General features: G+C 39.2%; 1 protein-coding gene across 3 annotated transcripts in view; it reads right to left on the bottom strand.

Moving 5' to 3' along the window:
• SYTL5 (synaptotagmin like 5) overlaps positions 1 to 26,738 on the bottom strand; it is a 68,680-nt gene that overhangs the window by 34,426 nt on the left and 7,516 nt on the right. For all 3 annotated transcript variants that reach the window (XM_015884513.2, XM_015884523.2, XM_015884506.2), the window contains exons 2-3: positions 9,420 to 9,910; positions 3,625 to 3,840 (exon numbers count right to left, since the gene is read on the bottom strand). In XM_015884513.2, coding sequence (XP_015739999.1) covers positions 3,625 to 3,840; positions 9,420 to 9,538 — 335 coding nt within the window. In that variant the 5' untranslated portion in view covers positions 9,539 to 9,910. The remainder of the gene's footprint in view (positions 1 to 3,624; positions 3,841 to 9,419; positions 9,911 to 26,738) is intronic.

Below are 26,738 nucleotides of genomic sequence, written 5' to 3' on the forward strand. Positions count from 1 at the left end.
TTAAGATGATACAGGAAAAAATGTGACCTTGATGGTGTCATGGTTTTGTCACATTTTTATCTTCTAGTGCCTGTGTTTGATAGGTGCTGATGTCCACAGCCGTTCCTTGTATGCAAGGAATGGAGCAGAAAATTTCCTCTTTCACCAATTGCACTGCTACACAAAAGGCTCATTTTCTCTGGCTAAAGGCGACAATATCTCATCTCATTAATAAAGACTATCTTATTCTCTACCCTCAGTGACAACCACAGAATCAGGGAGAAGACTTGGCTCTAGCTCTTTTTGACCTCTGAATAATTAATCTTGCAATTTTTTGTTCTAGCTGATAAATAAATCTGATGATAGAAAAAAACAAGTTACTTTCTCCTTATGGGCATACAAATGGAGTATCTTTCCTCTGTAACTAGAAACTGCCAGGCAATTTACATAATAAATTTGAGTCTGTTTTTCTTAAAGATCCTAACAAACATCCCTCACTTTTTACATCCAAATTTCTTTCATCAGTTTCACTAAATCTCTCTCTGAAAGTGGTTTAGAATGTATTTAATGATTTGTATTGAGCTCCTCCATCACCATCTGACTTTAGTGAAATAGTATTATAAAGTACTAAAGATTATTTGGAGTCCTAGAAGAGATTAAGTCAGACTTGCTTACTCCCACATGAACCCAGGCTTTCCAAGAAACACTTAGTTTTGAATGTGTTCCCTCAAACAAGCACAGTTATATATATATAGTATATTGTGCAGTTTACTGCCACTACCATCACAGTAAGCAGTAGTTAATAAACATTATTGTGGACTATTCCTGCAGAGCAACCAATAATACAGCATCAAAACCAAAGAGAGTTCACAAAGGCCAAGAATCCTCCCCTGTTTCTTAAGAGTCTCACAGTGTGTACAGCATACAGCTGTTACAGTAGGTTCTAGTGTCTATACCGGTGTTGTCTTAAACTTCATTTGTGAAGGTTGCTAAAGGAAAATAAGGGTAAAGAGAAAGGAAAAATTCCTAGTAGGTTTTGCAAAGTCATTAGCATGGTAAAACAACTCTGTTTAATGGGCTCAAACTCTGTATGCAGATCAGTGCTGTGTAACAAATAGTTTTTTTCTCCTCCTATCCTTTGCTTCCTATTCATGCAGCATAACTGCCTCTCTTAGCACTGGTTTCTCATTTTCTTGTCCTTGCCTTCTGCCTTTCAATCTTGTCAAAGCCTCTTTTTCTATTAACTTCCTAAATGTAATTCAGAATGCCTAATAATCCCAATTTCCCCTGCCTTTCTCATTTAAGTAAAACAGAGGAAAGCAAAAATAATAGAATTTAAAGTAGAATTATGCATAGTGATTGGATTTAACTGAAACACCCATCTGCAACACCTCTATATTATCCATGCAGAACATAATGTGTTTTGTTAGCAGCATAACAAAGGTTTTACCGATCATTAACTGCCATTATAGTCTTACAAATGTATAAAAACAAAGGACTAAGATAGATATGAATTAAGTAAAGATGCAAAATGTTACGGTTGTCAACACTTGAAACAGCCATGCTCTGCAGTAACTCAGATGCAAGCTTCAGCTAGAGTTCATATTCGAGATGATTGCTAGGACCACTGCCTAGCATGCAGAATGCAACATAACCACATACATTTTGAGATGCAGCCTCATTCACCTTTCAGCCACAAAACAGAACCAACTACCAATGTCATCATTCCTGAGGCAGGTTTATGTAACCTGTTTTTAAAACAAGATTCTGCAGCCTATTCCAATTATATGAATAGTCTTTTTTCATACCACCTACCCTAAAATCTTTTCATTGCAATTCAAGAATCACATTACTTTTCTTACTCAGAGTCAGTATGTAGAACAACCTGAATGCATCCACAACACAAACGCCTTTTGTAGATTCAAAACTCAGTTATTTCACCTTCTCTCTCACCTAGGCCAAATGTTTCTGACTCCCTCCATTACCCTGAACACACCACGTCCCAGGCTAGTGATCATTATATCCCGCTCAGCCTTCCCCAGATGTCCAACATGTAACATACCACACAAAATGAGGCAGAACACACTGTACAAATAAGGACTGTATCATGTATTTTGTTGGTAAAATTTCTGCTTGCACATCCTGAGCGATGCTGAACTTGTCCACAGCAGAAAAAAGTGTTGATTCATGCAACTCATGTTCAGTTTTTCATTCAGCGCAATACCCCAGTCCTTCCCTAAGGAACTACTTAAGGTTTTTTCCTCATTCTGTGATTCTGCAGCTGTGTTTTTGACAAAGCGATATCTGCATGACTGTAGGGAGCTACCATTTACTTTTTTTTCAAACTGTTTCTCTATATTGTAAGCATGACTTTGAGCCCCAGGCCTGTCCTTTAACATGTCTGCAGCACCTCTCAGTTACTTGTCACCAGCAAGTACAATTGGCAAGCTCATCTGCTCCATCATTTACGTCCCAAACTAAAACACTGAACAGTAAAAACCCAAGGAATATTCTGCTCTAAACCACTGTTTATTTTGACAATGAAATGCCAGCAACTACTCTGACAAGAGAGCTTTGTAGTTCTCCAGGCACGTCTGCAATTACACTGACAGAACTTGTTCCAGAGCACTGTCTCTCTTCTTCATAAACTCACGGGAACAGTATGATAGGAGCTATCAAAAGGTTCACTGAAGTCAAGTTACAAGACATCTACGCATCCTCTTCCATCCATGAGATTTGTCACCCTATCAAAGGAAGAAATTAAACAGTTTATGACATCATTTGTTCTTGAACCAGCTCTTACTCATCATCCTGTCAGCTCTCCTTAGCTATCAAATGGTACTGTGATCATCTGTTTCAGTATCTGTAGAGAAAATAAAGGTGATCTGACAGGGCCAACAAATTCTGCGTTCCTCCTTCATTTATTTTTAAAAAGCAGAATTGTGTTTGCTATTCTCCTCTCTCTCATCTCACCTAGACCTCATAATGACGACGTCTGAAGGGCTCAGAATACAGAACACCCCAGAAATTGGCTGTAGCAAGCTACAAGGAGATCAGCCGTGCCTCTTAACAGTTTAACATTTCATAAAATCAAGTGCTTGAGCATGACTCATCTTAGAAGAGGTGAAACAACGTCCTCTGGATACATCTGCACCAATGCAGATCTTACAGCATCTGCCTAAAAATTTAGGTGTTAGCTTTCTAAAACTGAAGTTTGGAGACACGAACCTTAAACTCTCTTCCCAGCTTCTTACCATTTCTTACCCTATTATCATGTATTTTCCTTAGATATGTGATTTCCTTATGGATGTGGGAGCTGAGGTGTAAAATCAAGAAGGTATCTGAACAAGTTCTATTGCATAATGTACCTTTCCTTCAAGGTTATCTTGCTAAGACTAGCCACAAAATTCCTTGTTACTAAATCAGTTGAGGGAAATAATCCTCCAAGTATATACTAAGTAAGTGACTTTGAACATATAACACTGGAAAACAGCGCAGCACATAAAAACACCAGAAAAAGTTTCTTCCACTGCATACTGCTATGCATATGCTCTTGTGCTGAGAGGAGATATAACAGTGACACCAGCATGTATTACCTACGGAGAGGTAATCTCTACATGTATTTATGAAAGCTGCAGAACTTACGCAATCTTGGCACACACTGAGCACTTCCACTGGCCATCAGTTCCCACTGCACGACACTTATTGCAGACTCGAAGTTTGCAAGTCTGGCACAGGTCTCCTCTGTCAAAGATAAAGCCCAGGCCTTTCTGACAGCGAACGCAGACCCTGCTGTTGTCCTGTTGGCAGTGTCGGCTTCCACCTTTCCTTTTCACTTCCAGAAGCTCATTTTTCAACCTCCTAGAAAGAAGAAAATAAAAACTTTTAATTTACAACTGATTTCTGAGTGTTACTTGGGTAAAGTTTTTGGAGATCAAGCAATATGTCCATACATACAAATAAGGTAATGAACAATGTACTTCATATATCAATTGTATTTCTGACACATATATGACGAAGAAGAATAAATCCATCTCCTGACCTCTCGGATGAGCAGTCAAGAGGAAAATATGCCGTAGATTAGTGAACGTGACTGCATCCAGCTGAACAGTTATGGACCACTGTCAAACTATCTTTGCCTGTAGGTTATCAATAATTCAAGTCATGCTGAGCCCAGGTTGAATGCAACTCAAAACTGAGATTTTTCTGTGCCTCCAGGTTAGGTTAAGAAAAAGCTTTCTTGTAACTAGTGAGCATTTGAGACTGCGACAGGGTAGAGTTTGCCACGAATACTAATGCAGTTCTGCAGTGGCTATTCAAAAACTCTTAAATGTTAGGAAAGTAAAGCAACTAACATGTTAACAGGTACATCATAGCGTAACACCACTTTCTTTTTCTCCTTAAAGGAGAATGTTGGATTAAATAACGTAACTTTAATATTATCAGTTCCACCATTGACTCTGCAGGATAAAAATATTTGCATTTAAAGAGCTAATTTAAAAACTGCAATTTCACGGGTGCATGAGTTAAGTCCTTAAGGAGAAAAGAACCGTATGAAGTGTGTAACTACTACTACAACAGCAAAAAAGGAACTTATCTGATGGTAACAAACATATTTATATCTTAAGACATTAAAAAACAAAAGGTTAGGAGGGAGTAGGTGAGTCACCTGAAGAAAAAAATAGACCATTGTAACAACCTCTAAACAATCACAGCCTAGTAGTACCACTTATACCATGGAAAATGAATAACAAGCGCACCATGCGCATGAACTGATTTATCAGCATCCTTTATCCCCCAGTACAGGAACCAGCTGTATTGTAAACATCCAATTCTGCCGTTATAACATTTGAGCTCTCCTTAATTTTAAAGGAATCTAATGAATCATGCAGTTAGACAATTTTAATCTCAAACATGAAATAAGAAGTTGTCCTTATGAATTTCCTAGTAATATTAAAGAGAAGACGGAGTCACCAGAAGTCAAATTAATAAGCTTCTGGAGAAAGAATCCTGTTGTACACCGAGATTTCTCAGTCATCTATTATGATAGCATTTGACAGAAAATAGCTATTAAGAAGAAAACTGTTACGGCCAAGGATAATGGAATATTTTGTCATTACTCTAACTGTGAATTCATATTAATATCTCTCTTCTGTCTGACAAAATACTGTACATGCATTGGAGAGGAGCTTTGCTGCAAACCTGTTTCACCAGACAACCAACTTCCTTTCTTCCCATCCACATAGTGGTCAACAGTGTACTTTAACATAAATCCTCCTTCTTTAAAATACTACTTACAGCCAGCGTTGCAAAAAATGCATGCCATATGCTACTATATATTAATTTGCAGCCATTTTGTGCTTACAAGTCCAAATATATAATCATCAGGTAAACAACATCTACTGTCACTCAAATTTAAACATTTGATCTATTGTTTGCCTGTAGTTATCACACAGTGCATTCATGCTAACAGATTCTCCCACACCATAATGGAGATTATACCTTAAATTGATTCTGTGGATCTGTTCTGACTGCTCAAGAGATACCATTTTAATAAACCAAAGAGAGAGGAATGCTAACTTTCCCTGACAAGAGTTCACGCAAGGCTTGTACAACTTTTGGCAACCTAAACACTGTGGGAACAATGAAGGTAATTATCCAATCAAGCCTTCCTCTTGTAAGAAATCAGCATTTTCTTTAATTGTTTTCTCAGTTCAGCAATTATTACACTGTGGTGTCCTCTCTTCTAAGAAAAGCCTGGCAACTCACAGCTTTGCTTTGTAAACAAGGCTGTCTAGGAATACACTCAAGGTAAGAAAGCAGTGTAAATGTGCAAGTAAGCGTGTCATGTGTTTGTTCTTTGACAGCTTATTAATACCAAGGTGAAGAGTCAGCTCCAAATGCAAAGTGCCGTGACTGTCAGACCCAGTTGCCAGTGTAACAACAGACCTGGAAGGAGGCAGCAGAGCTGCTGCTGGAATAGAGACAAACCAATAAGTAGGCGAACGACAGCTTGCGCACAGACCCTTTTGATTTGGTTTTGATTTGGTTTTGATTTCATGAACTGTTATATCACAGATCTAACTCACGAGGGCTGCTCCAAAAGTAATGCCTCCTCTTTTATTACATTGGCCCTCAACATCATTGGTGGATGTTGGTGGCATGGCAGTATAGGCTGAACCTTCCCACCAATATTCTGTTCCATTTTGTTGCTGAGTGACAGGTGGTATCAGAGGGGCACTCTGATACAGCGGCATCTGACATGGAAGTGCATGTAAAGCAAAGGTGCATTTCAGCAGTGGCAGCAGTGGCAGTGGGTCACCTCTGCTGGTGCAGATTTTCAGTGGTGCACCATGCAGGCTCATGTTAATAGTTGGTGAAAATGCAAAACTCCTGGTGATTATGATGTTGAAAAACAGCGTTTTGTAGCTGAGAATTAGCTGATGTGCTCTATTAAATAGTGTTATTGTGCTCTTTGTATTTGCTCTGGTTTCCATGGAGATAAATAGGAGGCACTGCCTTTAAAGCAGCCTATGGAATACAGATTTGCCTAAAAGAAGTTTTAAAAGAACAAAACTTCAAAAATAGCAGAGATGAAAAAAACACATATTCCAGTGAAGTAGTCAATTCAGAGTACACTGACTGACAGAGTCTAGATGCAAATTTCTCCCGACAGCTCAGAAGGTATAATGATATAATAAAAGAAAACAAACAACAAACATTTGCTCCCCCAGTATGATTAATTTCACTATTTTTATGTAGCTATTTTAGATCTATGTCACTGAATTCTTTTACCTAAATAATCTTATCACCGATATCAAAAGCATTATACAATGTTTAAGGGGAAAAAAAAAGCTATTTTCACAATTAATCTGCAAATTTAAATTTATATTCAAACAAAATTTCCAGTTATGCAAAACACACAGATGTAAAACCATAACTAGAACTTAGAATTTATTAAAATGTGCTTCTTTGTTGTACTATCAAAGCTGGAACATAGAAAGAGGCCTTGCTGCCTTCTGTGTATTTCTCACGTGTATGTGAAATATTTATCCATCCTATAAAAATACAAGAACAACCACCTGCATTTCAGAACGCAAGCATGGGTAGTGACTGTGAATGTAACTCTCAACAATTTCATTACTAGCACATCCTTCTATGCTTACTGTTGCTTCCTCAATGAATACAAAGACCCTTTCAAGTTATTATAGCTTCTGAAGACAAAGAAAAGGAAAGAAAACAAAGAAACAAACAAAACCCACCACTATTACCAACAGAGATTCAGAGTGGAACAGACAGATAAACATTCTTCTGTACAGTGTGCAAGCAAGCATCTTGCCAGAATTAAAAATGCATTAAAAAGAAGGGTTTGTTCTTTTGAAGGTACTCCAAATAAAATATGTAACAGATTGCACCCAATGGAATTCCAAAGACAACACATGTTCCTCTGAAGTACACTTATGAGCCATAACTAAAGATATCCTTGCCAAGCTGTATTCGGAAAGAAAAACCTATGAAGTTTCCTCAGATGCAGTTACCCATCCAGCTTTCTATAGCTGTATATATTGAAAGTGTTTTACAGACCGTATTCCATCATAGACACAGCGTGGTCTAGCAACATTACTTGAGAAATGCCTTGCGTTTCAAACTAACTGGTTGATATAGGTGCCAGAATTATGTATAACATCACAACTCCAGTTAGCATAACTAGCACTGTATTTCAGATTAATTACATTTCTGAGGTGCTCTTTCCATTTGTACCAAAACACTGATGAGTCTGATCCTACCCTTAATCAAACCACATCCTGTGGAGCTGTTTTGGGTTCTCAGTAGATTTGACAAAGTGACTTTCAGTATCATAAACAAAACAAAAACAAAACGTGTGACTGGGACACAACAGCAGAAGCAAAAAGGTTTTTAGGGTGTTTGGGAAGCTAGTGATCTGATTACACTCCTGCACTTAATACCAAAGCCTTTGATAAATGACTACTGCATGGCACACATTTTAAGGCCACCACCTTCAAAAACTGAAGTACACTGAAATGTTTATCCTGTTACAGAATAGAACACAGTGCCTGGAACAAACAGTGCTCCATCTGTTTTTTTGTTTTCTGTTTTCTTCTTTGTCTGATGAATGATGAAGAATGTTAAACAATTAATTCACCCACTCCTCCACAAAGATACTCTGTTCTTTCCAGTCTTGTCCTAGGAGAGAGATACCAGCTTTGTCCACTCCATTTGGACCAGTAGCTATATTCACTCTTCTAAAAGGGTTGAAGATCAAAAGGGGCATTGCATTTGGACTTGGTTCTCTCAAGAGACAAAGCCTTCCAAAACCAGTGGGTAACTCTGCATGGATTCCCAAAATAATTTCATAAAAGAAGCCTCAGCAGGTGCCGAATGCATATCTAAAATGCATTCTGGCAAATCAAAGGGAAGAACAATGCAGCCTGGCCTCAGAGGACATGTACAGAAACCATCAAATGCTGGAAATATTCCCTTTGTAATCCATTGCATTTAGCAACCTCATCAACACTGAGTGCTGCAAGCTGTCCACGCTAAGCCTGTTTCTCAGAACCAACATTAGACGGAAGGACAGCAGGGAGAAGCAAGCAACGTGAAGCAGCGGCAACGTACTGGAAAAGTCTTTAAACCTGTAAGAACTGATACTTTGCTGAAGTAACTGAATTGCAGTCATCATCTGAACTCTCTGGGTCTCAAACTGCAATAACATGTTTTTCAGTCAACTTTGATTTTGCCTTTTTTCCTCTGAAAAGAATACACAAACTCTATTCAACACTCTAAGTCTCCACTTCTCTTGCTAGAGGGTTCTGAGACACACATTCAGTCTGATTCTTTCTTTATTAATAAATCTAATAACTAAAGTAAATCCTGGGATTTTAAACACAGTATTAAAGTCAACCAAGACAATTTGGATGTACTTTTAGAGTGAACCATCAGATTTCATTACACCGTATTTCCGCTACACGTTAAGCTTTATGCAATGCTGTGAAGATCAAATGGCAGCTTTCCAAGCAGTACTGCAGTTCTGAATGATATTAGTTTGAAATATGAATAGGCAATACATTGTAGGTAAGTCTTATGTGAAATGATCACTAGATCAGATTTACTGCCCTTTTCAGAGTAGTTCCCTGCACCAACAAATGGCCTCAGACTGAAGTTTAAGTAGTACCCACTTTTTTATTCTTCTGCTTAGAAGCAATGGACGCATCAAAATCTTCTATTCTTAAATGGCCACGCTAGCAAAATATATATATATATTTATTTTTTAAAAAACACATTTTGACTTTTAACCAACTGTGCCGTCTCACAACATTGATCCTTCTTCCAAAGCACTCTGGAAATCTTCTCTGAGGAACATATAAATAACCATATTACAGGATTCTATATAATTTTTATAGTAATAATAAAATTCTTACCTTATCCTTTTATCTTCAACTTTTTTCAGATACTCATCTCTCTTCAATACTCCCAGTATCATTTCCCTTTCATGTTCCAATAAAAATGACAGATTGATGATCTCCAAGTGCTTCGCCATGATTCTTCAGTGACACTTGCAGTAAGTGCTTTGTCTGATCAATTCTTCCAATGAATTATCTGCACCGGTCCAAAGGCACTTCTGTGTCTAAGTTACAAGATTCACAGTCAAGAGGTATTTCAAAAAATGTTCCTTAAAGTTAACCAGGTGTCAAAGCCGTATTGCTCTGCCTTCCAACTACACAAGACATAAAGGCTTCCTCTTTGTTTCTTCCTCGGAAAAGCCAATCATTTTTCTGGTTACTGAATGACCCTGTGTCCTGGCTGATCCTCCTTGACACAGCGCAGGCCTTCAGACTGCATTCATAAGCAGCTGCAAAATCAGCTTCCTGGCATAACTGTAGTTCAGTGCCACAGAATAGCTTCAAACTATCTGAAAGTCAAAAGAAACAAAAGGAAGTGATTTTGACATTACTGTTGTGGTCTGATTTAAGAAAGACTTAATCAAGTACTGGTTTGAAAGCCACCAAACCATAAATACCTATTTAGTGCATACCATCAAGTTATCTCAGGGAATAAGTATAACTCATGTTTTCTATGTTGTAGTTTATTTACTCTAATGGACGATAATTATACTCCCACAAGGGCTCTCTCTAGAGCATTACAGTTTGCAATTCTCTTCCTACTGCAATAAGCTTAGATTACTGTATTCACTTTGTAATGCTTCCATAACAATAAGGACCAGGTGTGGGGCGATCAATCTATTTTTCTGAAATTAAATAATTGAAAAGGGTAAGTAGAAAAGTAGCTATTTAAAAAGTGGAAAGACTTCAGGACTAACAGTAAGGCTCACCCAACAAGAAGCATGCTATCCAAACAATATCAGCAAGTCACCCATTACACTTAATCACAGCCACTTCAGAGAAATCAGGGTGTTTTAGAAGTGGTATATTCACTCACTACAGATTTAATTTAGGATCATATGTCTTAGAAGAGCCCACTAAATACAGTGAGAAAGCAGAGTGACTTGTTAATGCAAAGCCACCTGGAAGTAAGACAAATTTCAATCTGCTTTTTTTTTTTGTTTATTCTAAGCAAAAGGCAATTTGAAAACAAAACAAAACAAACCCACTAAAAACAGGAGGCACCTTGCTCAGTACTTGACTCTGTGAGGAGAAAGTTATCAGGAAGCTTCTTGAAAAATTCTACTTTGTTTTTTTGCATTCATTTTTGAACAGGAAGACAAAGAACAGCAGCTGCACGCTGGACCACTACAGTTATTCTTAGAAACTCCATTTTTCAAGAGTCTATTTGTTAAAGCCAAGTTATTTGTAAGCAAAGTAAGACAACCAACATGTGAATCATAGCTTGATGCTGTTATGGCTAAATTCTTCCCTGAACCGCCCAGGAAAGCAGTACTTCCATGCCAGTCAGGTCCTAACATCACGATGTGCTTGGAAGCACAGTGCTCTGGCATAAAATGGAGAGCTAAATCCAGCAACCAGAGAACAAACAAGATGCTTGGCAGGTCAGGGTGCTCTGAATTTCTGTCTACAAATTTACCACGCAGGGACAAGGGTAGGTGGGCAACAGAATTATTCCAATAATTATACTAAGATTATTCTGAGATTCTAGCAGCTGGTACTTTTTATTGGAAATCAAAATGGTAAAGCAAGTGCAATACAAACTGAAAATGAGAACAACAAAAGTGTTAAAATTGTCTGTGATAGCACCACTTCTATCTTGATAATGCACTGCAGGTAACTGGGGTTCTTAAAGAAAAACAATGCAGTGGTACGACGAGCAGGGTGATGAAGAACACTATTCCTTGTGAGATATATTTTGCTACTGGGAAGCAGAGAAGAGAAAAACACTCAAAACATCTTTTACACAGACCCTTCTGACTGCACCTTAACCTTAACTTCATGTGTGGATGTATTCTGAGCCTTTTTTTATTTAATTCTAAAGAAGCTAGCATTCTTGGCAGAACATCTGAAAGCCTCAGAAATCCCCTCTGGCTAAGCATAACACCCATCCTTGTATATTCTGGGGGGACTCTGTCATCAACACTGGGAGAAACATTTTTTCTCAATCATGAAGTCCAGTATTACTAAGGTGACAGCCCATGGAGAGACCCTGTAAGGTCAGCCTAGGCTGCAGCTGCCACCAGTGGGGACCCATGAGGAGCAGTGCCATGACAGGTGGGCCCCGTGGTACCTTTTTCATCATATTTTCTCTTCCATTCCCTTTGAATAGTGGGAGTGAGAGAGTAGCATGGTGGAGATCAGCTGCCACTAGTCTGAAACCACCACAAGCAGCAAATCCATGTTCAGGGCTACAACAATATATGAGATGCTGAAATAACCCGGGTTTTCTGCTTGCCAACTATCCAACCTAACCATACCAACCAGCTGATTGACATGAAAGCACAGAACCCACTTCCCAGATTTTCTTCTGCACTATGAAACTGCTACTCAACACAGGATGAAAAAATAATTGGATTATACTAACTATTAACTGTCTAACTACTGAAGCTTCTGCAAACATCTCAAGAAATACTCATGTTTGTTCAGACCAGATTGCATCTACAGTCATTATACCCATAACCTCTGCTTAATCGAGTGGGAAAGCTTAGCTTATGCAGTGTTACTACATCAAGGACATCTTTTGGGTCTGAAGATTAGTTTAGGTATCTGGTATGTTTACCCTGCATGAAACAAAACTAGAGAAAATTTCTCCTTGCCAATATGTTCTTATTTCAGTCCTGCCTGATGATACACTGCCTTCCCCCCTTCATGGACTGATGCACAAAAAACATCACCTACTTCCTAGCAGCAGACTATGTTTTAGCTTGCATGCCTTTTGTGGTAGGCATTTCTATTATACATGTATTTGTAAAACAAAAAGAATAGCAACAACAAAACAGCAAATTAAAAATTGGCTAATAAGTAAAGACATGCTGTTCCTAATGAAGTAGCACTTAATAATTCCCTGCTTTAGACAACGTGTGATTAGAGACCAGGTCTGTGTTTAAGATATAACAGGGGGGAAAAAAAGGCACCAGCTGACAGATGCTGAATATTTGGACCATCTTAGGACTTAAAAACAGGACAAACCAGCTAGCTGTTAGAAAGTGACAATGTCTAAGTAAGCACATGCTCCTTTCAACAGATATTTGATGTTTTATTAAGCAGCCCTGGGGATGTGAGGGAAGTGACACAGTTTTCATCCTAAAACAAGTAACGATTTTACACAACAGAGCGTTTGATGAATACTCAACAATAACAAATACTCAGAATCACAAACTAGGAGGCGTGGAAAAATGCAAAGCCCGCTAGAAGGATGGAGGTAGTTTTAAATCTCTATTCAGCATGGGCTAGAGCATTAATTTACTTATTCAGGGTAAGGCAATAACCCACCACTGGACTTGCAGAACTAGTAGAGGAGAGGAAGGAATGAACTGACACAATATAATGAAACCATGTGTTAGTGAGCCTTTTGATTATGCTTTTTGTTTTTTCCTTGCCTTGTGGAAGAGGTTAAAGAACTGCTCATTGGGACTGTTTACAGAATCACAAGGGTTGGAAGGGACCTCAAGAGGTCATCGAATCCAATCCTTCTGATAAAGCCGGTACCCTACAATAGGCCACACAGGTAGGCATCCAGCTGGGTCTTGAATCTCCATAGATTCCACAGGCTCTCTGGGCAACTTGTTCCAGTGCTACATCATCCTTATTGTACAGAAGTTCTTCCACACACTAGTATGGAACTTCCTACGTTCAAGCTTTAGGCCCTTACTCCTTGTCCTACACCGCTGAGAAGAGCCTAGCCTCATGCATTTGCCTCCCACCCCCTTTAGATATTTATAAATATTTATCAGATCCCTCCTCAGTCTTCCCCAAGCTGAACAGATGCAGGTTACTCAGCCTTTCCTCATATGGGAGATGCTGCAGGCACTTTATCATCTTTGCAGCCCTCTGCTGGACTCCTTCTAGGAGATTCCTGTCTTTTTTTTTTTAACTGAGGAGTCCAGAACCCTACACGGTAGTCTACACATGGCCACACTTGGGCATAGTAGAGAGGGAGGATAACCTCCCTTGACCTGCTGGCCATGCTCTTTTTAATGCACTCCAGGATACCACTGGTCTTCTTGGCCACAAGGGTGGCACACTGCTGGCTCATGGCAAACCTGTCATCCACCAGAGCCCCAGGTCCTTCTCTGCAGAGCTCCTCTCCAGCAGGTCATCCCCTAACCTGTACTGATAAATACAGTTATTCCTCCCCAGGTGCAAGAGACTACACTTGCTCTTGTTAAACTTCACCTGATTGCTGCTTGCCCAAATCTCCAGTTTGTCCAGGTCATGGTGAATGGTATCACAGCCTTCAGGTGTGTCAGCCCCTCCTCCCAGCTTTGTATCATCAACAAATTTGCTGAGGGTGGACTTGATCTCTTCATCCATGTTACTGATGAAGATATTGAACAAGATCAGACCCAGTAACAACCCCTGGGGAATACCAGTGGTTCTAGGCTTCCAACCAGACTCCACACCACTGATGACCACCCTCTGAGCTTTGCCATTCAGCCACTTCTTAATCCACCTCACCATCCACTCATCAGAATATGCATTTAGTTTTCCTAATTGTCAGTACAGCTGTTTGTGACAGCAGGCGTCACCCTGTGAGTCTTTGTGAGGGATGTTAGTCAAAACCACAGGAAATACAGCAAATCCTCTGCAATTTGCTACACAGTTCATCAACACAACCGGTGAATACAGCAGTTCAGCAGCCCCCAGGAACTCTGAGACACTTTCCCCCAATCTCTGCCATCTCCTCAAGAAGCAGGGGGAAGCATCCTACCCCTGAGAAAGAGGCAGGGATGGAAGACAGTGAGATTAGAGGAATCATCCTCTTCTCTTCAACAGCGCTATTAACAAGAGGGTTGATGCAGGAAATTACTCCCCCAGCCAAACCATTATGTTTACTTAGTCAGAATCTGGTACTGGAACCATTTGGTGACTCAGCAGCGGAGGAGCACTTTCCACGTGTCCGGAAGCAGTAGGAGAACCACTGCATTACCTAATATCACTGAAGTGAAGCAGCTTTCATCTACAGCTACTACTTCCATACTAGCAAAGAAATTCTGACCAACAGGAGCAGGATGATAATGTGGGCAATAGCTGACCTTCGTGGGGTCAGCTCAGTTGAGTTGCATCATCCCTGAAGAAAGGCACCAATCACAAACACAAAAGCTGAACAAGGCAAACAGCAAAGCTCAGCAGGAGCAGGCACAATGACACTTCTGCCGCTCACACACATTTCTAGAGGACACAATTCCAAACCCAGTGCTGGCACCCTGTATTGTACTGAACCCAGATCCGTTGTGCCCAGCTTTGGCAGTCAAATGTACATGATGCTTAGAACACTCCAATGCTCTGTGTTCAGCCTGAGTTCATTCACACGAGTTCCAAAATGAAATAAAGAACTATTATGGCATTACCAGGTAGTCTCCTAAACATGCTCAATGTCAGATATTTTTCTTGATGCCCATAGCTGCTTAGTAATCTATAATGGGAGAAGGATGGGAGGGACTTTCATCTTCAAGTCTAATAAAATAGCAGAAAGGCACATATAAAGGAACATCACATCAAGAACCCTTAGCAAATGTAAACCTTGCCACATTCAGAGCATAATGGCCAACCCATCTCTCTTCCTTTTTCAGCACAAACACAGCACTACCAACACACAAGAGCAAGAAAAACCAGCTACACTTCTCAGTGTTCTGTTTGCACAGCACACACGCCCATGTATGCTAACTAAGTGCCAGCACATATCAAAGCACTGTGAAATATTTCTTGCACAAAATGAGTAAGTATACAAGGTAAAAAAGAGCAGCTCTTCCATCTTTGGCAGATGCTGAAATTAAGCAGAAAGAAAAGAAAACCAAAGGTGATATTGGTTAACAGCACACAGTCTGCCTGAGAACTTTACTCAGTATCATAATGGAAGTAGCAAGCAAATTGATTTATTCTTTTTTTTTCTTTGCCACAAGCAAACCTGAAAGATCTTTATGTATGAAAGCTGGAAGATGTATGATCCGGAAAGTCATATTGCAGCATTATAAACAAAAAGAGTCACATACAAGTGGCTGCTGCATTGTTTGGCAAGACACTGAAAGCAAAGAATACTACCATACAAGTTTGTATCAGTGCACTACAATGAATGTAAGCTGAAAAAGGCAATCTGACCTTCCACATCACCCATGGAAACTCACATAGCCCAAGTGTATTTACTTTCATCAATCAAACAAAAACAATGGATTCAGAAGTAGCTCAGTTTTTAGGTCAGGAACAATTCCAGCTTTCTCATGACTTGGCAAAGTTGTTATGTAGCTACAAGTCTGCATTTTTTATTCCAACCACAGTCAGTGCCTCAAAGCTACATCTATCTCACAGTGTTGTTGTAACTGAATTTCAAAACCAAACCCACAGGTGTTTAACACTAAAGCGATAATGTCGATGCCCATTAAGCATATGAAGAATTTCACCTTACCATATAAAAAAAAAAATCAGTCCCTAGTGTGTACAAGGAGAGAGCTAAGACTTAAGGCTTAGCACTGCTAGTCACTAATACAAGCTGAATTCCTACTACAGGTATCTGTATTTATTTTTTCAGCCCTGGAAAATAAATAAATGAGTAACATAAGAAAGCACTTTTAAAAAAAGTAAATACACACACACACACAAGTAAGTTGATCTGAAAGTAATGCCTCCTATTTCTTTCCAATGAAGCTACAACAGAGCCAAACAGCACAATAGCTCTACTTGATAAAATTCTCAGCTACAAAATCCTGTTTTTCAACATATTCACCACTATTAACTATGCATTTTTGCCAGTGATGAGCAAATGAAGCACAAGATCCTGAATACCGCACTCAGAAAAATCTGCACCTTCTGACATCATGGGCCAACATCATTAAAGAGGAAGGATGACTTTTGGAGCAGCCTTTGCTAAATATATAATGCAATTGGTGTATGTTACTTTTTTTTTTTTTAAATTAAAATAAAATAAATAGCAAAAGAGTGTAACATAAGCATAAAAATAGTAGTACATGTGTTTGTGAAACTAACAAATCAGTCTGGTTCCACGGCAGTGGTTGCAATTCTCAATGACCTCTCAAGATGATCAACATAGATTTATGATGAAATTTTATCCTTTTTGTGCTTCATCCACGACAACAGTTGCCTACAAGCGTGCTCACTGCCAAAAAGCAAGGAGATGAATGAGCCATGACTGTGAAGCATGAGGTATTTCTCTCTGGTTAGAGAGGGCTGATAAAAGTCTGACAAAGAGACATGGTCAGACTTTGGATTGCAACTATACAAACTCTCTTTGAAAATGTGCAAGTACAATATTTATGTCAACTGAAACTGAAGTCGCAAATAAACTAAGAAAACTGATGATTTATTCATCAGTCTTGAAACCTGTTCTCCAATTCCTGTATCAAAACATAAAGGACAGCTGCACATTTTTTGCTGTTCACAGGACTGTGTTTGCCAGTGTATCCCAGTGCATAAAGCGATTGGCCATCGCTTGAGTCAGCACCATGCTGCACCCTTCCCATGCCTTGGTTTCAGCCCCAATGGGGTTTGTAGTGCACCAATGTTCAGTTGGTGCTGAGGGGCCGGGCTGCTGCCATGATGGCACAGAGCAGGGTATATCCACAGTGTGAGCTGTACCAGGCCACATGCAGCCCATGGGTTGGATGTGCCTGCTTTAGATGATGAATAAAATTCAACAAATGTCTAATAATCATCTCTAATGCTGCATTGCTTTAGCTAGTATGTTTACGAGTAGATGGCAAAGAGAGGAAATAAAATGACACAACAAGGTAGCAGTCTTTTTGTTTTATTCATCACTGAGTAAATAAAGATCACTGTCCAGGCTGAGCATTTAACCATAAAACAAGACCTCCCAGGGTAGGAATGTAAATAAAACTCAATATGTTAGCTTGCAAAATTAAACAAGACAAAAAAGGCCTGAACAAAGGAATGAAGGAAGTCAAAATATATTTCGATTGTTGAGAAAAAACATTTGTGCAATATTAAATTACCCGTGAAAATATGACTTAGGGCTTGACTCATCTCAATCTTATCGCTTATTCACAGTGTTTATAAAGGCAGTAGTCATACAGCACTGAACTTTACCTTACTTTTACATTATTCTTTTCATCTTATACTTTCCATTTCATTACAGTAAGTAAACAGTGAACGGAGGTCTAGAACAAAACATTTACAGACAGTTGTAAAGCAACTTCTAGCATGTGCCACTTTGCACGTGTTGTCTTTCACAGCCAGATAAAGTATAAATTTAGCAAAGACTCATATTTACAGAATGTAACTAAGGTAAGTAGAAGAAAATGGCACCAAGTGCTTACTCTTCAGAGTCTCTAACACTCCTTCCCCACAGTAAAACACAAGTGTGAACTTTGGCAACGAGAAATCTCTTGATATGAAAAATCTCTTTGAAATAGTCAGCAAGAACAACACAAGCAAGTACATCCCTACAGTTATCAAACACAGTCAATTTAGGAAAAGTTAAATTACACATATGACATGACTGCATTTGTCATCACATGATGCCTGCACAGGAGCAACCCAGGATCCCCGAAAGCACAGACTTCTCCACTATGAACCAGCAGCTGCTGCTCCGAGATCTAGCCATAGCCCATTTCTGTTCTCCCTCCTCCTTAACCACCCTCTTTCCTTTTCACTGTGACTTGAGGCTGCTCTGGGCAGAAGCTATCACTTGCAGTCCTGCCAGATCTCTGGGAGACTTTGGCCAACATGAGGCAGAAGATCCATAGTAAAACAATAGGGAGTTTCTTTTAGCTAGTAAAAAAGTAATTTACTGAAACATCAATATATATTTGACCAAGATCTTCCCATAAGAGAAAAGCTCCTCAACAGCAAATGCCAGCAGAGACACTCTGGAGAATTTGATGAGGATTCTTCAAAAATTTCAATAAAAGCTTGTTCTAAAGTCTTAAAAAGTTCAAATGCTTTTACTAATTTGATGAATTAAGAATACCACAAAGAGCATTCTTAAAAGCCTTGACTTTATAAAATATTTATTTTCCAGATAAACTCATGACTATCAACCTGAGGTTTAGTCCAACTGATAAGACTATATCAATGACCTTGCTTTCCCCATGAAGAAAATTAAGTGATCTCTGAGCTTTTCAACTGGGCTGCAGTGGGACTGCTGAGAAAGCACAGACAAACTGCAGACCCAGAGAAGAGGAACCATTGTTTGAAAGAGCATCTGCACAGCCAGGAAATCCCTCTCTGGATTACGGGGCAATGAAGAAGGGAGCCAAGGACATGGTGTATAAGACGGAGGAAACATGTACATGGTATGTATGCAAGGCAGAGTGTGCAGGAGGTCAGAGGTCCAGTCCTCCATTGTTTCAGCCTATTAGATGCAAAACACTCACTGGCCTTTCTGCAACATCAGTACGGTTTAGTTATTACCATGTGCAGCAGATAATAAGTACTACAGTGTGATTTAGAAAAGCAACCGTATTCAGGTTTTAATGAGATTAATTTGTTTTCATGCACAGCAAAGATACTAAACGTAATCATACATTACACGAGTTACCTCTGTAGAGGCATGGAGAGTCTTGAGATTTATCTGTTATTTACTCTGACCTAGTCATCCCCGCCTTGCTCTATAAGCAAATGAGTGAAACAGGCATTTCTAGGGCATGACTCACCTTGTGAGAAGATTTTTTTAAAGGTCAGAGAAATCCCTGTCTGGTAGCATCCATCTTTCTTCACTGACTATGAAGAGGATGCAGCATGACTACTTCAAATGAAAGCATACAAAATATATGAGTAAATTAGTAGCATAAGACATGGCTAAGCTGTTAAAAAGGACTCTAATCCAGAAACCTACCAAAAGATACAAACTGCTTAAATCATAAAGGGGGTGGTGAGCTTAGACTGATGCCTTGTTTTGTTTTTCATTATATACAATGCCACAATGCCTTCCTATGGAGAACACACAAGGCTCACCAGTCACGTAAGCCTTGCCATGAAATGCTCAGTGCATTATCCCACTGTGTCCACCTCAAAATGAGCTGGATGAGAAGCCTGCATTTTAAGTGTATCAGAATCCTTTTTTCTACACTGTGTAAGAAACCAATTAAAGTGACATTCCTCTAAAAGAATCTGCTCATCAAATGCACAGAGCACATGAGATTTTTTTTTAAAATCATTACTATTTGGCCTTTTCCAAGCTCTTTGCCCTCTCAGCAAATTCTGTGCTTCAGCTGTTCTGCCCTTGACAGAAGGGTGTGCAGAACTGACAAACATTTCATGTAGGAAAATCTATTAAAGATCTTTCAGAGAGGGACAGGTCATCTCAGAGATGGTCCTTGGTACAGAATAGGTAACCAAAGCATGCACCATGAAAAGGATGGTGCTTCCGTGCTCACTACAATGCTAGGCAGAGCCAAGGCAGCTGTTACTGCAGACAGCTAACAGCACTTGCCACTGCTGCTTTTATTTCTGAAGCACAGCCAGCAGCCCTTCACAACCTGCCCAAATATCCCATTTGCCAGTACAGTTTTGAGAAGTTAAGGTACATTTATGAAAACCTGGTTAATAATTTATCAGTGTCAGTAGTGTTACGCTATGTTTCCAGCAACCAAATACTGAATACCCAAGATTCACACTTCAGCATTTCTCCTTAGAGAAAGACAGCTCTGTTTCCATGTCCTGCACAACAACTGCACATCAATAGATCACACACAGATTCACACAGAATTACCCGGGTTGGAAGGGACCTCAAGGATCATGTAGTTCCAACCCCCAAGATGCCCTCAGGGAGCATACAGAAGTGATAAGGACAGTTTTTTTCTTAGGACTACTGAAAAGCTAATAAGATTTACCTATTCATTTTCTGTCTCACACAGATATTTGGGGTCAATCTCATTACTTTATTATTACTTATTAATATATTTACTATTTACTTATTAATAAATCAACTTACGGCACACAGCTCATGCTCTTCAACCCAGCAAACATCCTCAGAATTAACTCTGGCAAGCTTATTTTCAAAAAAAGTTTAGGGGGAAAAAAAAAAAAAAAAAGCCTTCCTGAAAAATAAAACCAGGCAGCAAAGCAAGAGAAGAGGACAGATTTTTTTCCCCCATGATTTACTCCACTCATTTTATTCCCATTGGGTCAAGCAATCCCACTCCACCAGTAGTGAATAAAGACTCATCTGTAAATATTTCCCCACATTTCCACCTGTAAGCAACTGGCTACTGATAGCCATTTGGGTTCTCTCCGAGGCCTTAGAGGAAGAACTTGTCAGGATTTGAATTATTATTTTATGGCAGAAGAGCAAACCTCCTAAGTTAAAAAGGAAACACATTACTCTGACTATTTATATGCTTAATAATTTTTTACATGATGGAAAACCAGCATATTTGAATGCATCTTTCCCTCTTTAAGCATAGCACCTGAAACTAACCTTTCCAGAAAACAGAGTAAGTAAAGGCAAACAAACAAAATAATTGTACTGACAAACACCCTGATCATTCTAAGTTAATATTCTATGATAACTCCTGCCTTTATGACTCATGAACATCGTAATAGTCCAACTACAAGCTCACACATGCATAAAATTTACAGCCTATTAATTCTATTCCTGGAATCTTAAACAAATAAAAAGCCCAGGCCGTGAAATGTTAGGCACTGCCTCTGGTACAACATCAGACTTTCAACTGTTCAACACCTTAAAAGCATATATAAACTTCTATTCTACTCACTTAGCAACATCATGAAGTTTTTTCAAATACACAGCCACAAATGGTAATTTCCACAGGAGTCGTGTTCCATTCAAGACAGAAAAGGTAACAGCAAGGCAGCTGCCCAAAGTTTCATCATAAAACCCATACTCCTTCTGAGGCACGTTTTCTAACTCCTGAATACAAAATTATCAATAGATGACTAGTTTTTCCCATTACACACACATGCATATCCAAGTACCTCACAAACAATGATCTGCATAATGCTGAGGTAATAACATTAAGGTGGGAGGCAGGATAGAAATGGGAAGGGAGATAACAATAGTTCAATAATACAATTCATCTAAATGGCTGGACACTCCATCCGCAGACAGCCTCATTTTACAAGTATACTGAACACCCACATTCCTTATGATTTAAAATGTACTTAGGAACTCCCAGCAGTTTGGGATGCCAGGCCCTGAAATATAAAATACTTTTTCCACTTCACAGAAAAAGCTTTTTTTTTCCTCTGTAAGCTTTTTAAAATACAAAAGCAAAATCAAGTCAAAATAAAAGTTGGCATGAATATTTATCAGGGCCATGCAGTGTACAAGATGAAGAAGTAAAATTCAACTAGCAACATACTTTACAATTTCAAATCAATGTTTGAAAGCAGAAAATATGACCGAAGGTTAACAACATAAATAAAAAGCGTAGCTTTGCTTTCACAATCTACTGAACGAAAAGCACAGCCTGATAAAGAATATACCTCATGCTATGAAAAACATGTCAAGAGAATCAAGTGCACTCCTCCAATTAACCAACAGTTTTGCCTGGTAAAAGATCTTTGAGCCTTTTTCTTCACAAATGAATCACAGACTCATAGAATGGCCTGGGTTGAAAAGGACCATAATCATCACCTAGTTTCAACCCCCCTTGCAACAGGTAGGGTCATCAACATCTAGACTAACTGCTTCAAATGTAACCAAAAATCTCCACACCAAACCCAACAACTGAAGCTAGTCTGATTGTTTTTTATAAACCTTCACTCTCTAGAGTGGTATTTTGGGGTTAAATGCTTGCTTAAGAATATTATCCAAAGAAATTCTTCTTGTAAGCACTTAATCACTACGGAAACTGCAAGACTTAACAGTGATGATAGTACAGGTCTTCATTAGAAAGATCAATTCCTTCCCCTTTAAAACAAAGAGTTCCTAGAAATTCTAAGTCACTTTCAGCAAATGCTTAGATTGGAAACCTTCCCTCCTCCTCCTCCTCTTACACCTACAAACTAATCATACAAATATGATTACAAATACAAATACCGAACAACTTCTCTAACTTGGAAATACTGAGCATTTCAGAATCCTATGGAATGGCAGATGCAAGAACTTTAATTGAGTTCAGTAGGTACTGTTTGATCACGTACCTCTGCAGTGCAGTTATGCCAGTCCATAGGTCAAACACAGTGTGAATTCAGACACTTGCAGAGAGACCACAGGATGCAGAGCTGTTGGCACAGAACATCCTCAGTCAGGTTTCCTGCCACAAGGAAACGTGGTGCTCACGCAGGGAACGCCATTCCATTAAACAAGAAAAACTTTAAGCTTTCCTTGAACTAAGTTAGAGCTGAGACACTTTCTTTGGTACACAGCAGACAGAAGTGGTGCAGGCTGTAAGTTATATTCACTGGAAAATACCTTGTATCATTGAATTCCATGACCAAGACTTGGTAAACTTCAATATGTCTTGTTCACATCACCCAGAACAGATACACTACTACATCCATACACTACTACATCCATACATTTCAAGTTGACAGTAACAAACACTAATCCATGGAAAATGACTGGAGAGTCTCTATGAAATCACTGAACTTTACTAGCAGTACACCTTACAACCGTATGAATGAATATACTGATCACTGACCACACTCATTCAAAGGAAAAAGACCAAAACAACAATCAAACCCCACACTCTTAGCAGTACCACCATGCACATGGAGTGCTGGTGATGCAGTTTTCTTTCATTAACACTGCAATAAGATTTGAACATCGTGCTGCTGAGCTACAGGTACTACAGAGTACCTTAGGGAATTAACTTTTTAAATTTCCCATGCATCAGTACAAAATGTTATTCCAGAATGGACTCTATCATGTTTCTGCAAGTCTATGACACTTTCAAGGAGTTTCTTATGCAAGGTTTGCTTGCTTGTTTTTTTTACTATCAGTGAAGCACGTCTGCCTAATCTCATCAAGTAGGATTCCCTCATCTTAGGCTTCCTTACTGTTGTGTCTCCATCACAACAGCACAAGTACTTCCTCCAGATCTGTGAACTCATGAACCAATGGCACATGAGATGACAAAGGAGGACAAAACCCACTCTGCTGTACCACAACTCGGCATCGCACCTTCCATCCATGGAGGCACAAAGCCCAGATGCTGCTGACTTGAGCAGATTCAACACTTCCCATAGACCTGAGGTTCACAGAAAGCATCAAAGACATGGCTCAAGGTAGAGGAGCATGTCCCTGTGAAGGCACTTTGCCTGTAGAACAAAGCCTGAGCCATTTCACCAGGCCAGAGTGCAGGACAAGCAATGCTCTGAGAGTGCAGGCAGAGCAAAGAGGCTGTCTCTGGCTACTCACTAAGGGTCTGAGCGGGTGATTATCTCACCCATGGAATGTTCTCATCTTTTTGTGAAGTGAGTGAGCCAGGTTACTGAAATACAAATTGTTTAAATAGAAAAACGCTTAATTGTCTATGCACACTCCATATGTTTGGAAATAGGGAAGATCTAACAATTAGAGACAAATCACAAGAGGCATGCTTGCATTTCCATGTCCCTACGTGTGAAGCAAAATTAGTTTAATGGTAAACTCATGTCCCTGGGTGCACTGAGTGAAAAACCTTATTGCTGTTACAAACCACCTGACAAGAATACAGGACATACTATGGAAACAAAGAGAACATAAGTAAATGAATGCTTTCAGACAGTGGAAGACACTCTCCAGCATGGAAAAGTAGATGAGAAAGCAGGATTGAGTGACCACTTCATTGCTAGACAGATTATTCAGCATTGCTCATTTTTCATCCGCTGCAGGAATGTGTAAGTAGGATTCAGACAGTTAAATTCACTAGAATGCTGGGGAATACATAACACTCAGTTTATGTGTACTTATATATATCATAAGAGACTACAGTATTTTCAAATTTCATCCATTCATTTGCCTGCTCACATAAAGCTCTGTGAAATTTTCAGAGAACAGATGAAACTATTTTCCTAGCAAAAACACAATGTACCCAAAAGATGTAATTCACTTGTCTAAATAAAAACCAGTTAATTAATGGGTAGATTGAAAAAGAGGCACACAGACATTAGACTGCAGTTTGTCCTGAGCCATAACAATATAGAGTCAACACCATTCAGGAAGCTTCACCAAATTTTGTAAGTTTGCTTTAATTTTCACTCTTACAGGGTGTATTAATTGCGATGGCTCAGATACAAACTTAACTAAGGGAACACAGGAGGTAGTTCCACTTAAAGAAAATTGTCAGAGCAGTGGAAATAAGGGCCAAATACAGAATGTCTTCTTCTTAAATTCTTTCTAATATGAGACTGAGGCACCAGCCTCAAAGGTTTTGTTTTTGTTGTGTTTCTTTGACCTAGCACAAGCGTTGTTACGCTTCGCTTTAAGAAAACACAAAAAGCTGCGGGAGCATGGGTCATGAAAAAGCAAAATATTATGGCTAATGGTTTTAAGCCTTAAATACTATTCTGTTCTTTTCAGCTTGGCTGTTTGCCCTCCTGTAACTGGGTAACACTATCAATTATTTATTTATTTTTAAGTCACTGTTTTCCTGTGATGTTTCCAGACACTCATACCTTGTGTTCTTTTAGAGTAGGGAAATCAGTAGAGAAGTCATTTTGCCCTGAGTATTCCACTGGAATATAAGAACGGGAAAAGTGACTCACAGAGTGAAAAAGAGGTACAAAAAATAACCCTGGTGCGAGTCTGAGGCATTTCCTTTCTTCAGGATTTGATCATCAGTGCAACAATCATTCTGTTCAAATTCAACCTAGAATAAAACTTACTCAAAGTCATTTCTACAGGTTTCAGTATAGGTTTTGTTCCAATCCAGAAATACCACAAACCTTCTATGGCCTACTTTGATTTTCAAGCCAGTCATTGAAATCTGCCCTCAGAAACATGCACATCTCATTTTCACATCGTTGTTTGGTTGGGTTTAGCTCCATTCTTAGCTCCTCCAGAACTCAATATCTGTTATACAATTCTTTGTGACAATGGTTAGAGAAAAAAATTTGTCCTACATAGCCATGGAGTTGCAATGTTCCCATAGCACATTAAAGCAACATCTTCCTCTGCCAGAATCAACTGACACCTTTACAGCCTAAGCTCACCAAAAAGAATAATAGTTAAAATTTTATTTGTAGAACAATAATCCTGAACATCAAGTATTTCGCAGCACAGCATTTCACAACAACACCATTGTGATCATTACCACTCAACCGTTCCTAAACACTGTCTTGTGCTGATCTCACATTTATGTTTATGTGACAGGGTTTCAAAATAAGCCAGTAGAGGAAGTCAGTCCCTATTACTGAAGATCACACTACTGTAGTGCAACAAAGCCTGCAGGCAGGAATGCCAGAACCGTGCTGTTTATGAATCATCATTCTCAAACACAAACAGGTATTCAGGGGAGATGCAGCAGCAGTAAATAGAGTTGGATCAACATGTGGGATTCCTTAAAGAACAGAAAATAACATCCCCCCCCTCCCCCCATTTTTAATGGTATAGAAATTTCATAATAAAAAATTGGCAGCCTGCAAGTTCAGAAACATTTGCCTAAATGCCATCTTTTACAAACAGAACGACTTCTTATTTTTAGGGAGTCGTGCAGAAGGCCCATTTTCTCTTTGCGCTATCCATGCTCACTTGCAAACAAAGAATAATCATACCACGGGGACAATGCCTTAACCTCAAATACATTTTCTACTGCTATTTTCAGGTCATCTCTGAACAGAACAAGTTCCTGCCTTTGTGCTGTGTAGCTCTGAAAACAAACCACAAGCCACTTAGGTACACTAGGTCCTTCAAAACCAGATAAACACACAGAGAGGCAAACCAAGCTCCTTATAAACCACAAAACACAGTATTAAAAGCCACTGATCACCTGTTTATTCCCTGCCTTGCCCACTGAGAAGAAACCATGTAGCATAACGCTTCTGCTACCATCTTTTGCCTAAAACTGCTATTTGGGTATGCATACTAGTATTACAGTAAAGGGAAACTCTTAACAGTATAAAAGGATGTCAGAATTATTTATCCCCAGGTACCTAAACATAAACATACTTACAACCTCACATGTGCATTTTTACTGCTTTTCTTCCCAAAACGCTATTCAAATACCTACTCATTAGTGAAAGTAGAATGCCTTG

Source organism: Coturnix japonica, chromosome 1, assembly GCF_001577835.2.
Source record: "Coturnix japonica isolate 7356 chromosome 1, Coturnix japonica 2.1, whole genome shotgun sequence".
Lineage (NCBI taxonomy): Eukaryota > Metazoa > Chordata > Aves > Galliformes > Phasianidae > Coturnix > Coturnix japonica.